Genomic DNA, 16,866 nt, shown 5'->3' with positions numbered 1-16,866 from the left:
GTGATAATAATTTAAGGATTCTTTCCATTTTGTTTTTAACGTCCCATTTCATTGGATTCCCATTAAATCTTTAAATCTGGGCATTTTAAGTGTAGTGTTCAGGCAGCATATTTATAATGCATAACTTTGCTAACCTCTGGGTAATTCCTACCTTGTTCTTGACCAACCAGGGATAAAAAGGGAATATTGCACTTTTGACAGTGTCTTTTGCCTTGGGCAGATAAAGCATTCTACAAGATGAGGGTATGAGAACTTGCCCTCTCTGAGCTTCAGCTATCTTAGCCACTAATGCAAGCCATGTACTTTTTTAACACTAATACTGAAAAGGAAGACAGGACAAGAAATCAGTCTTCACAGACATAGTTTTTATTTTGAATTCACAAGACTCCTTTATCTTCTCTGTGTTTTACCAGCTTTTCTCTTTCCAGCCAGCAGATGTTTTGGCCTCAAGTTAAATATGTGTCTGTCCGACTCCCCTTTCCTGCCCAGGCGATTCATCTTCTTCTGAGCTTTCTTTGCCATAATCTTGACCTTCTTCACCATCTATTTAAAAACAAACAAACCACCATTCCTCAGTAACTCAGGTGACCAGCTTTACCTTTTAAAAACCACTAATCCAGCTGATTTTAACAAGGACATGAACTAATACCCAACATACTGTAGGACAGGCTCGATGCAAATGATGCTAATCCTCCTTAGCAGAACTCTTCTTTTTCCAGTACTCCAACACTATGATCGCACTATCCCTGGAATCCCTAACTTACTGAATGAGGAACTCCACAGTTTGTAGAATTCTTCCTTCAGACTTGCATTTGAGACAAAAATTTATAGTGTACTTCCTTAGTCTGCATTATTTGTAAGAATGAACAAGGCACTTTTGAGGCACAGAGTTCAAATGAACCAAAGATGAAGCTGCAAAGAGGAGAAAGATGAACTCTGGACAAACAGAACCAGCCAGTGTGATGTTTCCCAGAGGTCGCTTTAAGTACAATCAGGCTGATTATAGAATCACAGCCTGGTTTGGGTTGGAAGGGACCTTAAAGATCACTGTGTTCCAACCCCCCTGCCACGGGCAGGGACACCTTCCACTAGAGCAGGTTGCTCCAAGCCCCGTCCAACCCGGCCTTGAACACTGCCGGGGATGGGGCAGCCACAGCTTCTCTGGGCAACCTGTGCCAGGGCCGCACCACCCTCATAGTAAAGAATTTTGTCCCAATATCTAATCTAAATCTCCCCTCTGTCAGTTTATATCCATTCCTCCTTGTCCTATCACTACATGCTCTTGTAAAAAGCCCCTCTCCAGCCTTCTTGTTGGCCTTTTTAGGCACTGGAAGCTGCTCTAAGATCTCTCCAGAGCCTGCTCTTCTCCAGGCTGAACAAGCGCAACTCTCTCAGCCTGCTCCATAGCAGAGGTGCCTCAGCCCTTGGAGCATCTTCATGGCCTCCTCTGGACTCACTCCAACCGGTCTGCAGCTCTCTTGTGTTGAGGGACCCAACATCAATTTGCTAAGAATTAATTGCTATAAAGGTAAATAACAAACCTTTTCATCACGAAGACCAGAAACATCCCGTGGTGTGCGAGAGGAGCTGCGACTCCGTGCCACAGATTTAGGGGTTTCAGACTCATCACGTTTACGTTTCCTTGTAGCACTACGGGACCTTCTGACATAATGGGCCTGAAATTCAAAACATCACTTTAAGCTTTAAGCCCAGAAACAATCGTCTCAGACATGCTCCATTTCCATACAAAAAGCTAGAACGTGGACTGCTGTGATACATTCCATAGTAACGTAAAGACCCTGTCAACTGTTGGTCACTGCCTTTCTGTCCTCCAGTACAGTACAAATTTTGGTGAATATCAGCATACTCTTTTCACAGTTATTCACTCCAGTTCTCTGATTTCTTTTCCAAGTAGATTTGTATGTACAGATAAAAAGACACAGACAAATTAACAGGTGGCAATACTGAAGCAATTCTGCAACAGCAAAGCAGCAATGAAGAAACCTTCCCCATTAGTGTCCTGTTCACAGGATGAAGCTCTGAAGAATTTTAGACATGAAGATTTATCATACTACAGCCTAAGTATTAAACTCCTTCTCACTGAGATCACTCCTAGATCAACACGGCATGTAAGCTCAGAGCAGCACAAATGCTTCCTTCGGATGTGTAGTGTTCACACTCCTTGGTTCCTAACTCCTTGTTGTATTAAAGAATTTGAGGTCTCCCCACCAAGACAGTTGTAATACTGCTGGATTTGCTGTACAAAATGCATTTTTTAAAGATTTCTGATAAAATGAAATGTCTCCCGCAGGCAAATCTGTGTTTGAAGCTGCCTGACATCTAAAGAGGGCAGCTGCCCTCAAAAACTTCAATTACAACTCACAGAATTCATGAACTGTAAAAAGATAAGCCTGATCTGTCATTATTACTATTTCTGACACAGTAGCATCTCATCCAACAAAGCAGACTGGAAAATCAAGTGTGTTTAGCCAAACCCTGTTCTTCAATCCTATATGAACTCCAAGAGTCCTAATAGAAAGCAGTGTGTATATACATAAATACTATATATATATACGTGATTACTGATAAATGGTGTCTTTTCAGCCTACCCAACATACTTTGATCACATCACTCAAAAATTCCAGTGGTGACTGCCTTGTCTGGGTTTCCTACTTTCTCCTTAATAGATCCCACCTCTCCCTTGTGCCAACTGTAATACACATGCTCAAACATGCTCAAAGTAATCCAGCATGTAATGAAACCGGTCTCTTTTAGATAAGCACTGGGTTTAATCAGCAAAAACTTACGTCATCTTTGTTAGTCATGTCGAGTCCAAGGTCTGTCATCTCCTTCTCTAGCACCTTCCGCTGGACCTGGAAAAAGACAGATAAGAAAACAAAGCATGGTTCTATCTTACTTTTTGTCTTAATATACCACATAGGTCTATTATATTCACCACATATTTATTCATATCTTCACATTTCATTTATTGCAACTAAATTCTCTTCACCCATAAATCTCCTTCACAGGCCTGCAGTGTCCCAGCATTCCCTAAACATCTTTCAAATAGTTTGCCTTTTTCGGGAGGGAAGGTGACCAAGAGGGGTACCTCAGTCAGAAATGTCTCCTCCTCTCCTAAAAGGCACACGCTTCAGGGAAGGTAAGAGGTAATGGGTGCAAGATCAGTTAGATTCCTTTTCTGAAAATGTCTTATTGTCAGTTATTATTTGCAGCCACCCTGGGCTGGTCACGAGAGATTCTCCTAATGCTATGAATTTAAAAAACAACAACAATAATACATGAAGCAACCCAATCAAACAAGCTGAACTGTATTCTTCAGAACTTCTTCTGCAATATCCATGTGGAATTTTACAGGAGACACGCTTGTGTGACCCAATCCAAAAAGGGCTACTGTTACTCATCTGGTTTGGCCTCCACAACCAAGTAGTGGCCAGAACTCCTGGGAGGGCAGCGGGAGGCAAACAGCAAGTGAAAGGGACGAACAGTTGGCAGTTGCACTGTCAACTGATTGTTCTGTGTTCTCGTAAAGTTATCATACAGCAGCAAGACTTTCATAGATAGTATGTTCTGTAGTTACCTTTTTAGCTGTTCTAGGCATCCTTGGACCTCGAGTATCCTTCTCCTTTGACTGCAGGATTTTCAGTTTCTTCTTTTCTCGGATCTGTTGTGCCAACTGCCGGATTTCCATCATCTCTTCATCTTCACTTTCTGGTTCACTGTCATATTCTCCAGCAGCTTCTCTCAGCTCTTCCTCTTTCTCTAATTCTTCCAGTTTCTTAGATTTTGAAGAGATGAAATGAAAATCAAGATGCTCATCAAATCCTTGCCTTACAATCCTCACCGTGACATTTTTGTGTGGCCCAGGGCCATGACAGCATGCAGACCCTTCAAACAAGGAGCTATGTCACTTGACCCCCTCCAGCCACACTTAATGCAGCTGGTGATATAGCTGACTGTGAACCTGTGGGGCACACAACTACGCAGACTTACATGATCACATCCCACTACAGTCCAGCTGTATGTGTGTGACTGCCCCAAAGCTGCCCGCTGTGTGAATGCGGATGTGCTATCCTGTGAACTGTGCTAGCTGTGCTGTTTCTGCAAACACACTCTGAGAAAAACCTTCTACATTTAGCATGAGCTGGCAATTCAGATGAACCCAACTGCACAATTGGCAGGCACCGGAGTCTGCACTCGCTGCTTCTCCTCAACAACCAGCAAGAGATAAGAACATATTATTGTTAAATAAAAATGTTATAAATCGACAACTCAGACCATTTTCTTTAACATCCTATTCCAGTAGATAGAAATTTGATGGGTCAGTTTCCTATTATTAATAATATATAAAAGTTGATAGCTACATTCCTTCTGGCTGTAGTGAAAGAACAAAGAAATGTAACTTCTCCTGCAAACCTCATGTTTTGGAATGGAGAAGATAACTATCATTCTGACAAGGTAATCTGTCCTTTGTCATTCAGAAAACAGTATCTCTTCCCATGGTAAGTGCAGACAATATAAAAGAAATTGTTCTTGTGACAGTTTTTAGTCTACAAATACAGTCATTTACACTAAGCAAATAAAGGGATAAAAAGGGCAAGAAAAGTGTAAAAAGAATAATGGAAAACTCACTTTCATTATATCCGGATCAATGTAGTCAAGTATATTATGGCCTTCCCAGATCTCTGGTATCTTATCATATTTTTCAGATGAATTCATTAAGTCCCAGTATTCTTAAAAATATAGCAAAAGTGAATAAAGAGAAAAAAATCATTTCAAAGAATGTTCAATGACAGAAAACAACATTGAGATCACAATTAAAGTGCCATATCCCTAAGCTAAGTGGCAAGAATTTGGTTGCATCTCCGACACATTCACAAAACTTTTGATCTCCTTCCTACTGTCAAACACTGTTCAATAATGATGAGATCCACTGCCAAGCCATAATAAACAACAGATATCCAGCTGAAACAGAATATATACGGTCTCTCCCATATTGATACTTTCTTAACAAAGAGAGCATCAAGAATTAATGAGGTTGGACAACATAAAACGGAAGGGAAAACCCACTTGAATCATCAGACCAGCCATTGTATGTCTGTGACTCTAAAATGGGAAACATCTGAGTGACATTGCAAAACAAGGACAGTCACTGCCAATGACCAGTTCTGGAACAGAAGTAAAAAGTACAGTATGCAACAAAATGGTGGCCTTCGTACTTTGTGGGAAGGAGGCACATTTAAGTATTCTCCCTTAAGACTGAAACAGCCAAACTTTACTGCTTAATAGTAATACTGATTCTTATATACTACTTACTCTGAAGATCCAAAATATAATCGTCTCCCATTTCAAGCTCAATATCTCTCTCCTGCAAAGACATACATGGCTTTATGTACCATCTAATTTAAAATCTATGGGCTAATATACCAGATTTTAAATCCATCTGCTGACTTCCCAATGAAGAGATCCCACTTACCAGTTTCCTCCTGGGTGTGTCTACTTCCATGCGTTTCTTACGTGCCACCGCTCCCTCAGGTATAAAGGGCAGCCGCTCCTGAAGTGAACGCAATGATCCACCCCAACAGAAAAGGGGGAAAGAAGTCTGAATCAGTTTTTTCCTAATGCTATAAATCACCATTGCAGAGTACTGCATTTCCAAAGAATACCACATCCCAGCAGCAATGGCAGTTATAGATAAAAAATAAGCAAATTTCACCATATTAATCTGTTCACATGTTAAGACGAGAGAATTCTTATCTTAAGAAGGATGGGGAAACACACTAATAAATGTAACTACGTAGCCTACCTTGTTATCTCTTTTGGTTGGCATGGCCAAGTGTAATCTATTCAGTACTTCATTCACTTTATTTCCTTTCATTTTGGTATCAACACGATAGGCCAACAGTCTGTCACAGGCCTGAAAGTGCAACATGGCAACATTAGGTAAGAAATGAAGCCTTCCTGATACAACAAATGACACAGCAGGCTTTCAGTCACAAGCATCCAGCCCCACATCTCATCTCATCTGTCTAATCTCTTATCTCTCAAGAAAGCACTGAATTATTTCATATAAGAAGTATAATGGGAAAAATACACATGATCCTTTTTCTCATAATGACCTGACAATAAGACAAAGTAACAGCATTTGGCCACAGAAACCCACTCTTTTTTTTTTTTTAAATTACAGTTTGTATTAAGACATAATTTTCCATTTGCAGCCAAGTCCACTGAGGCTCAAAAGGCTACAAAGGAGAATATACTTAGTTTATCACTACAATGCACAGTTTAACTGAGATGAAATTCATACAAATGAGGCAAAATGTCAACTATTCATTTGGAATAAAACTGAGCTAAGAGAGACCTACCTCTGTTTTAACCTGGATTACACCTTCTTCAGTTAGAGTGCTTGTCTCTATCACAGAAAATCCTTCTGCTTCGAAAGCTTCAAATATTTTCTAAAGTAGAAAAGTTATCAAAGAATGACATTCTGCCCATTTCTTAATATACCAATCCATTAAGATCAGGAATCTTAATCCAGTATCAGTACATGCAACTTGTCACTATTTTATTAGAATGTGTTTCTAAAAAGGCGACAGAAACTTTACATTTGCAGTTCTATTTAATCTGTTTCTTCTTTTATAAGCAAGTCTGTTACTTCTTTCATAAGCAAGTAACTACTTTCTAAAAGGCACCTATAAATCACCCATTAGGGGAAAAAAAAAAAGCAGAAGAAAAAAAAGAGAGAAACATAAATTCTGTGTGTTCCTGAACCTGTAGATACAAAAGAATTAGCTCTGCCTATACAGTGTTGCCCCAGTGGGAGCTTCTACAGCAACTGCTGAGCAACACCTCTCAAGTCTAGTGCTCACTGTCTCTGAACTCTTACCGAAGTTATTATTGAACAAGGCTGTTCAGTTTTACTTCCAACTGCAGAAGCAACTCTAAGTTCTCACAGTGTCAGAGGTTTCTGAAACCACTAAGGACTTGCTTTCTGTTTGGCATTTACGATATTCAGGCAAGGATATATATTAGACAGATCTTAAAAAGATATGGGTCAAGACCTGGAAAGCTACTTTCCACTGCACTATTAAGCAAGTAGATAACGAAATTATCATATAAAACTTTTTGCCAAATACAAATGATAGTTGTGTATGACACCTGTACACCATATTTTTGTAAAGAGAGAGGTAGAAGAAGTAGTCTAACCTGACTCTCTTCAGGAAGTTCTGCAATCCTCTTCACATCACATTTGTTTGCAACAACTATAAGTGGCTAATAAGAAGAAATAAAAGAATCATAATTTGAGTGATCACGTTACAAACCCCTGGGGTTTATTAATAATGTAAACCAAACCTACCTTGTTAGCAAACAATGGCTTAATATTTCTGAAGAGCTCTACTTGCTCCTCCAGGCTGTGCCCGCACTGCTCAGACACATCCATCACGTAAAGCACAGCAGCACGGAGATGGGCAAGCGCAGTTATAGCCTGCATCTCGATGGTGTTCCTGTCCTCCAAAGGATGATCCAAAATACCAGGAGTATCCACTACCTAAAATCAACATAATTAAGTCAGGCATTATTACAGGGTAATTGACGCAGTATTTTAGAACTTGTACTTGATTTCTCACCAATCATGTCTTTTTTAAGACAATAATATGTGTTTCTGTCAGACATCAGTCAGACTGTAAACTTGGCCAAATCGAGAATGTGAAAATGGAGTAATGGGAGAAAAATGAGCTTTCAGAATAACCAAGACTCCTGGTATTGAACAAGTATGGAAAGCCCTGCCCCAACCTGGCCTAGAATTTGACAGTGATAGAAAGCAAGCTGGCTTTAGTCAGTAATTCCATTTCCAGTCTTCCCTCAAGTTGAAAGAACACCCATACATGTACCCATGTACATTTTTAGAATAGATTTTGACTACTGCCCTCATTTGGCACACTGCCCCTTGCACAGCAGCTCTCAGACACAGCGTGTCTCATCAAGACACAGAAATGCAACTCACTTTGCAAAATGGAAACTCCATTATAACCAGTTAATTCTTTAAGGAAAATGCAATACAGTAACAGTTCTTACCTGCCAACGCAGATACTTATAATCCATATGGCCCACAAAGAGAGATTTCGTGGTAAAGGCATAAGGCTGCACTTCTACATCTGCTCTTGTAACCTTAAAACAAGATTTATTCACACACATTTACCAAAAATCTCCTCAAGTTGCAAGCACTGTATCATAACACACTTCGTTTGCTACTAAAAATGCTAAAAAATGGTTATCCTGTCTTCTCTGCAAGCATTTATCAATCAGAAAATATGTTAATGGAATACATGCTATTTTGGAAAAGATACTGACTTTTAAGAGTTTCCCACTTCTCCCTCCAGCAACTTCATTCAACCTCTACTCACACACTGGAATTTGCTACCACTCCCATCAGACAGCACCATGGCACCAAATTGTTTAAATCTTACCTTACTTTAGTTAAATGGTATCACAGTATTAATTTTGAACAATAAACCAAAACCCACTTACATACCTTATTTATAAAGCTCGACTTTCCAACGTTTGGGTAGCCACACAACAGAAGAGTTCGTGTGTTGGGATCAATGGTTGGCAAACGAGACAAGTGTTGTCGCACTGAAATGGTAAAAAGATTTTTAAAAATATCTGCAACAATTTCATTTTTACTGAAATGCAGTAAAAATTAACAGCTTTCTGACCTAATTTGATTATTTATGAAAAGGTGTAAGTTTGTAAACTCCACAAGTATCTACACACATCAGAAAAAGGAAGTTACTGAATAGTTAGAAACTGAAGACCCCTGTCTTTCAGCTACAATGACCCCATCAAATCAGGCGACACTACCTGAAGAAATAATGAGCCTGAAGTAAGCAACGTTTGGAAAATATTTAGCACTATTTTTCAAATAGATGTTAGTGAAAATAACTACAAGTAAAAGCATGGCTGTGACTTATAAGCAAAGCAAAACACTTTATAACTGTTATTAATACCACAGAAGTTAAAGAATTTTCAAAGAGAAAACTATTTAGTTAAAAAACAAATTCTAATTATTTGAAAATCTTGAAACTGTTTATGTTTCCTGTGCCTACACTCTGTACTACATTCTTCAAACTGTTATTACATGCAAGAGTAAATTTTACATGCAATTCACATGCCTTTTTTCAGCCTATTTATAACACAAACCTTGCTCCAAATATTCCAGGCTTTGCTTCTGTCGTTTGATAATGGTGCACATTCGTCCCAGAGCGGCGCGTTTCAGCTGTTTGCAACGGTAAAGAGAATCGCCGTATTTCATCAGCCGCACGTAGTCTTTAGCAACACTGCGGGGACAAGAAGTAAGAATTTAGCCAACAGTCAACCAGGCAGGCACAAAATCAAAGAAGCTGATGTCCCTTACTTGTCAATCAGATTCTTGGCAATATTAATCTGTCCCAAAGCCAGCTTGTAGTGATCTTTGTCATAGAGAACATTCATCAAATCTGCATAAAAAGGATGAATATCCTAAAACAAAAGCACAAAAGAAAATTAAGCCTAGTGTTTTCCTTAGCAGCTACGTAAAATTGTTCTTCTCCAGTACACCACCACAAATGGCAATAAAGCCAAATGGTTTTCATTACTGTCTTATGTAAGGAAAATAATCTGCTTGGTCATTAAAAAAATAAATCCTTCAGCTTTCCAAGGAAGCAGCATCTTTGGTTCAAATCTTTTAAACAAGGTATTTCAGCTACTTACATATTTATCTGCAGAAATTTCATTATGTGATGTTAAATAAAACACAGAAGATATTTGTGGGAATTCTGCAGTAATACTCATTGGATATGAAACATCAGGAAAAAATATCACTGAAGGTCAACAATTTAAGCGTGAGCAGAAAACTATAAAAAAGCCCCGCCGGACACATGTATCCAGTGGCAGTTGTTGGGAAGTTAACACTGTGCACATCTTGTCAGAGTGCTTCCAACACTGTCTTTTAAGGGACAAAGAACAATGTTGTAACTTCTGAGGAACTGAAGAGTGGGAATCAAAGTGATGTATTTTGACATTTCTTACTTCCTGCGAGTATTTTCTAGAGAAGACTAACTATGAGCACAATTTACATACACAAAGCAGAAATAAGCAGACTTAATGTACTTAAAAACACAAACACTTTCTCTTCATTCAACATCACCTCCTGGCAAACATATCTGATCAGCTAAAACCTTGTAAAACCCATCTTTCCATGACCATCCATGGGCTCCATTTAGAGTTCCATTCTTAGTAGGAACATACTATTTTTGAAGAACATGTTTGCCTAAAATTACTCCCTGTAAAATATACCACGAATGAGTCAAAATCGTGTACATGGTGAAGCAGCAAGATGTTGCTCAGGCCAAAAGAGACTCGAATAAAACCAATATGCTGCTGAAGAAGTATTCCTGATATCATGAGAGCAAAGTTCCTTTATGATCAAATGACAAAACACTTACTTACATCTAATTTGGGGAAATCTGTTAAGATCTGAGTGAGTCTGTCATGGTAATTCTGTTGAGTATATTTGATTTTTCGCATGTAAAAATGTCGAATCCGATGGATTTGGTAATGTTTATGAATGACAGTTGGGGTCTTCCGCTGAGTCTTTGACAATGTCAGATCTATGAAGTCCTGCAATCAAGAAAACAAGACTAATTACATGAATTGTCAAGTTCTGCTAAAGCCATACACTCCACTGCGGTGGAGGAGCACATGGACCAGGTAAACGCACCCATGCCACACGCGATGTGACACGCATGTGTTAGGACAGGCTCCCACCTCCAAGCTTGCACACCCTTGCTCCGGTTTTCATTCCAGTCAATGGGGGCTGGCCACCCGCCACAGCGGCGGCTGAGGAAGCGGAGCCGGGGGACGGGCAGACCCGCCACCCTGAGCGGTGAAGCACGGCGGGCGCAGTCCCCGCGCCGCTCCGCGCCCCACCGCGCCTCCAACTAAAGCTCCCTCCTCACACGAGGAGAGAACTTGGTTCGGAGCGAGCGCGCAGCCATGAGGCCCAGCACGACATGGATGTGGGTATCAGGAGGGATCTTGGTGGCGGCCACCCCGACACCTCCGCGAGGCTGAGAAGAGCGGCAGCCCCAGGCTCCCCGCTCAGGCCGCAGGGCCCCTCTCTGGCAGGCCCCCGCGCTTCCTTCGCACACCCCCCTCCAGCTCCCCTCATGGTACAGGCCGCCATGCCCAGGAGCACTACCGCAGGGCGAGTCCACGGGTCCCGCGGGAGGCGGAGCGCGGCATAGGCTGAGGCCACGCCGGCAGCACGATGTGGGGGGGAAGGAAGTAGCGCTGCGCTGAGGCGCGGCGGGAGCCGCCGCTGGTCGGGAGGGGCCGGCCCGCGGTGCGGGGCGCTGCGGGACGCGGGGGGAGCGGGACCCGTACCTTGGCGGTCGGCACCACCGTGATCTTCTTGAAGTTGTACAGCGCCATGGCGGCCGCCCCGGCCCGGCCGAGCCGCACGCCGCCGGAAGAGACAGCGGCACCGTCCCTCTCGCGAGAGCGCCCCGCTTCCGTGCCGGGGAGGCGGGGCCCGGCGGGGACGGTGGTTTGTGGCAGCTGGGGGTGCAGTGAGGGCTGGAGGGGGCCCAATGGCCTGTCGGTGTGATGTACAGCGGTCATGTTTTGTGCCCTGTAGGACCGTGAAGGCAGAATGCATCTTCACCCTGTTTGCTTACATGGTTAAAGACTAATCTCCATTATCACAAAGGAGTACAGAATGAGGATGGTGGAAGGGACCCCGATAACCTTGTCCGTGCTGAGGGCCCCCTGACCCCTCTGCTGCCCAGCCCGTCGCGGTGGGCAGTCAGCTCTGTCGCCTGGGGGTGCCGCCCACCCCGTGGGTCAACAGGAGCGACTCCCTGGTCACCTTGTGGAGTGACGGGGTTACTGCTTGCGGGGATGCCGCGGTGAGCATCCTGGGGTGGTAGAAGACGTGTGTTTAGAGAAAGCACCAAAGCTGGGGAAAGGGAGGGATTAAGGTGGAAAAGGAGGAAAAAGCGTGGAGAAAGGGAGGGAAAAGGGATAAAAGAGGCTAGTAGCATGGCAACATTCTGGTCACTACAGGGGTCTGACCATGCCTGCACACCGGATCACCATGGGCGGTTCTGCCATATTAAACTCAATTTCTAACTATTTCCTTGGTTCAGGGTCTGTCTTCTGCATCTGCGTATGGAGCCAAGTGCCTGCTGCAGGAAAAGGGTCAAGGATTCACAGCAGCTGTATGCCTGGGGTGCCAGGAACTGGAGAGGCTGCAGTGCATGCGTACTGTATGTCAGTGTATGATTGTTTGCATACATACGTGTGTGTGTTTGTATGCAGCTGGGAGGTCTCCAGGGGCCCGCTGCTGGGTGAGCTGAGTGTGAGGGTCTATGTGGCTGGCCATGCACACCAGCATATCTGTGCTGTGCGGGTGTTCCCGCTGGGTCTCACACTCAGCCTTCCTCCCAGCTGGGCCTGGGGCCATGGGGCTGCAGCAGCCTCACCTCTGTCAGCCTACTAGGTTCCTAACCCCAAACTAGAAAGAAGACTAACTCTATCCCAGCTGAAACCAGCAGACACACACACACTCTTACTTCACTTTTCCCTTCTTTCTTTTTTCCCCTTTCTTTTCTTCATAGTAACTTTCAGTGACCTGTTTCATACTAAATTGTAAATCCTTACAGATAAAGGCAAAGCCTGAGTGAATTCTAGAGCAGTTCATGATCTTGACTATACCCTGTGCTCTGTTCTTTTGCGTATCTCCATCTAGAGACCTAATACATGAACTTGAAAGACGCCAGAATGCAGTGTGCATGTCTGTCCCTGTTTTCTACTTGACACTAAAAGGAAGTGGGCATGCACTGAAATGCATCAATTTTAAATAAATTACAAATTACTTGATATGCTTTGGAAGGCAAGTTAGATTAAAAATTAAGAATTCCCTTGGCTTCCACACTTTTCTCTCTCCGCACAAAGCATGACATTTTCCACTTGAGAGAACTTAGCCATATATTACTCTGTCACTGCACATTTTTCTACAGTGCTGGGAATTTCAATACATACCTCCTTCCACATTTCCTTTATTTCATTGTGCTCCCAATTTTGATGAAATGCTCCAAACATCTGTTTGATGCACTGGAAGTTTGTAAGGTATTGGAAAACTAAGAATTCATCTCATCAGCAAGCCAGTAGCTAGTCTTTTCCAGACATTAATTTCAGTAATGGCTGTGTGAGCACTATTCAATCATAAACATGCTGTTGGAGCCATCCCTGTTCCTATAGCATCTTGATGGTGCTGCAGCTGCCCTATTATGAAGGGGTGTGCTGCTTCATAAACATTTTGATACAACCAGCCTGGCAGCGTTCAAGGCCAGGTTGGACGGGGCTTGGAGCAACCTGTTCTAGTGGGAGGTGTCCCTGCCCGTGGCAGTGTGTGGAACTAGATGAGCTTTAAGGTGCCTTCCAACCCAAACCATTCTGTGTTTCTATGCTGACCATTTCAGTCTGCTTTCTTGGAAGTGTTCTTGTGCAGCAAGATTTGACTTCACACTTTACTTATATTGTGTTTTGCCTGCAAAACCCCCCATACCCCCGCAGTTTCTGGAAAGATCCCTCCAGTAGCTGGTCTGGGACACCCAGACTGCCCAGCCGGTAGAACCAGCATCCCAAGCCCCTCCCAGGCTCTGGCACTTCTAGGTGTGAGCCTCTGAAGCCCACAGCCCCATGCCTGTTGGCAGGTACTCTCTACATGCAGACATGCACAGCACACCCCTCCGTGTACCTGACCCTTGACATTCCGATTACCCAGGAGCTGGGCCCCGGGGCTGGTCTCACGCTGCATGTACATTACCACTTTCTGGAGTAGTTTTCAAGAGAACTAGTTCCTTCCAGGACCAAATTTGGGTTCTGTTCTGGGTATTGTGTCCTCTGGAGACTTATTCCAGGTGCCAGGAGAGGTCAGACCATGTCAAGTTATGTTTCTTGTAGTCCACACAATTCCTTATCCCAGCTGGCTTTCTGCACTCAGACATCTTCATTCATATTACGACAAACTCCAGGCATGTAACACTTATTCTCTATTTCGTATTTTAAAAACACCACTTCAATAGACTATAACTCATATCACTTTGAAATTAAAAACTATACAAAATTATTTGTGTGCCTTATACAAGAGAAACCAGTGTCATCCAGCAAGGCTCAGACCACGTCTGTGCTGATCATCCACACATGATCCACATCATCCATCGGAAAAATGGGCACAAGAATGGGCATCACCCACAGTGATCACCCAGGCATTCCTCTATAACAAATGCTTCTGCAGGATACATGCAGCATATTTGTATTATGCCTAGATATGGCACTGGCTTAATAGCCATAACTTCTCTAAAGTGTTAGCTGAAAATCCCAAAACTAGTCTCTGATTTGGGGTATCCAGTCTGAATGTGATTTGTGCAAGGGTGGCTGGAGTTGGACATACTTAGCAGATTGATGCATTTTAATTCGATAGACAAAATCATTGTCACTTAGTCCCACCAAACAAGAAGACCTGTTCATGTAGGATTCTTCCATCTGTAAGTGCATTCATTCTGGAGAATCTCATCCAAATTCAGTTAAAGTCTAGATCAAGATTATCTGCCATTTCAACAATCTGCTATTGTAAAGCTGTTTTCACTATCAGTCTTTATGTGTATATATGTTAAAGTTTTAAAGCTAGTTTGTCAAGCAAACACTGCACACAATGAACAAGAAGTGAAAAGCTCAGCCTCCTGTTTCCTTAACAGAAAATGCTTTTGAGGGGGTTTATCTGATAGCCTGTTGGTCTGACAGCAATATATGGTCCCTCTCACCTTTTGATTTAAGCAGTTTACGTCCAACTAACAGGCTGGTCAGACAATATTATTTCTGAAGGCAATTTTGCTTCAGTTTGGTTTCTTGGGTTTGAAAGCTGTCCCATGTCAGTAGCCAAGTTGCAGGAAAATAGTGCTATTCTGGTCACCACAATGAAGAGACACAGGCCTGAACAGACCTGGCAGCTTCCCTAACCCCTCGCTCTCCAGGTTGGATGCAAAAGGTCAGAGCAAGGGACGCTAGCAGGTAGCAGTTATGGAAACTACTGCTTCTTCTCTAGCAGCTCCTCCGACTTCATCAGCAAACATTAATCTCTGAACTGCCAACCCAGTAGTATCACATTAATTAAATACAGAAAACAAAGCTATACGCAGGCAATAGTGTTTATACATATCTGCAGTATCTGAAATATCAAGAGCATGATTGTATTTTGAAATGGTGCCATTTCATATCAGTACACAAAAGGCAGATAAGGGGGGAAGTTCCAAATTGAATTATTAAGTATCAGTCTCTCTTACTAAATTATCATCACAAAGGGCATGCACAGTGATGGATCAGGAGGCTTTGGCAAGCAAAAATACTGCTACAGATGAGTAATGCCTTCTAATCTGTCTTGGTAAAACAGCTGAGACACACTTAGGAACACTATCAGGAATGCAACATATGCATGTGAATAGTTGTAGTTACCGTGTAATCCTGGGAAAACTTTTGAGTTGTTAAGGGAAGTACAATAAAGACATACTTGTTGTCTTTCCCAGCTGCTCCTCTTTATGGTTGGTTGAGGAAGAGAAGAGCTTTACCAGAATGGAGATGGGGAGCATGTCCCTTTGTTACATGATTTGCCATTGTGGCATTACAGAGTGCAGCGATGGCAAGTGGAGGATTTGCTCTGTGTCTGGCAGCAGCCCCTGCTGGAGTCTTGGGGGGGGGTGGCCTTATGGAAGGAGCCCTCATCAGCAGCATCAGGATAAGCAGAAGCACATCTGTGCTGCTTGGATCAGAGTCACACAGGCAGGGAAGGGCTCACGAAGAGCTGCCCTGCTGTGTTCCATCCTCTGTGGGCATTCAACCAAGAATGCAGGCTGTGAGAGTCTTCTAAATGCCTTAAAGAGCCCCAGACAGAGCTTCTGAAGCATCTCATCTCACCCATCTTCCCCAAGGAGTCAACAGCCAAACTGGAAGAGCAGAGAGCCTCAGCAGGTCACTTACTGACACTTATTACATTGTACATTCCTGATATTAAAAAAAAAAAATCCTAGGGAACCATCTGAAGTCTGGTCAGGAAAATATTATGGTCAGGAAAGAGTTGCTTTGCTGATCTTTCTGAATATGGATGCTCAGTCTTAGAGCTGGCAGAGTTTGTCATGCTTTAAGGAATAGGAAATTCCTCTGCAAAAATAGTGCCTGATGTCATCCCTGTCAGCGCTGTGGCCCTGACAGAGTGGCATTGGTGGGTTACATTTTCAAAAGGAACTGCATCCAGCCCTCCTTTACTGGAAGAAGGTGCTCACTGTGTGCAGTGCAATGCAGCGTGCTCAGGGCAGCTCTCCAAGACACCTGAAAGGCATGGCAGCCTGTTGCCTGTCTCGTGCGTCCAAAGGAGTTGTTTCTATGCTCCACTACCTCACTTTCTAATATTGAATTATCTGCCTAATTTTAAATTACTGTACACCCTAGGTTGCTGACCCATCCATGACTCACTGTAGCTCCATGGAAAATGGAGTGTTGGCAGAGACTGCACTGAGACTGCTTGTGATCAGGGGCTCTTGACAGAGAGGCCCGAGGTGTGGAATTCATTGGCACTAACAGTTAAACTGCACTCCGAAAAGGCTAATCACTTCTGTAAGCCTTCCCTGAATAGTGACAGGAGGAATGACCCTAGGAAAATTTTCCATGTGAGAGAGGGAGAAGAAAAGGAGAGGAAAAGAAAGGTAATAAAAAAGAACAAACAGTGACAGCAGGGTTGGGAAGCAACACAGA

At 42.9% G+C, this 16,866-nt stretch overlaps 1 protein-coding gene across 1 annotated transcript; it reads right to left on the bottom strand.

Annotated features, from left to right (window-relative positions):
- Positions 1-348: 348 nt before the first annotated feature.
- On the bottom strand, positions 349-11,547 carry GTPBP4 (GTP binding protein 4). The gene is made up of 17 exons (XM_030497866.2): positions 11,443-11,547; positions 10,507-10,677; positions 9,434-9,537; positions 9,220-9,356; positions 8,552-8,652; positions 8,095-8,187; positions 7,376-7,567; positions 7,225-7,290; positions 6,384-6,473; positions 5,825-5,935; positions 5,495-5,572; positions 5,335-5,386; positions 4,651-4,751; positions 3,599-3,796; positions 2,808-2,873; positions 1,542-1,676; positions 349-543 (listed from the first exon to the last, which is right to left on the bottom strand). The coding sequence occupies exons 1-17, from the start codon at positions 11,488-11,490 to the stop codon at positions 391-393; spliced, it is 1,896 nt and encodes a 631-aa protein (XP_030353726.1). The 5' UTR covers positions 11,491-11,547; the 3' UTR covers positions 349-390.
- Positions 11,548-16,866: the final 5,319 nt, after the last annotated feature.

The sequence above is a fragment of the Strigops habroptila genome, chromosome 1 (assembly GCF_004027225.2).
Source record: "Strigops habroptila isolate Jane chromosome 1, bStrHab1.2.pri, whole genome shotgun sequence".
In the NCBI taxonomy this organism is placed as follows: Eukaryota; Metazoa; Chordata; class Aves; order Psittaciformes; family Psittacidae; genus Strigops; species Strigops habroptila.
This window is presented reverse-complemented; position numbering and strand designations above follow the sequence as displayed.

Bases quoted from the DNA above. Each gene is read 5' to 3' on its own strand.
- GTPBP4 (XM_030497866.2), bottom strand. From the start codon at position 11,490: ATGGCGCTGTACAACTTCAAGAAGATCACGGTGGTGCCGACCGCCAAG. The intron at 7,568-8,094 runs GTAAGAACTGTT...TGTTGATTTTAG, and splicing joins ATAAGTATCTGCGTTGGCAG to GTAGTGGATACTCCTGGTAT. The intron at 6,474-7,224 runs GTTAGACTACTT...TTTCTACTTTAG, and splicing joins AACTTCCTGAAGAGAGTCAG to AAAATATTTGAAGCTTTCGA.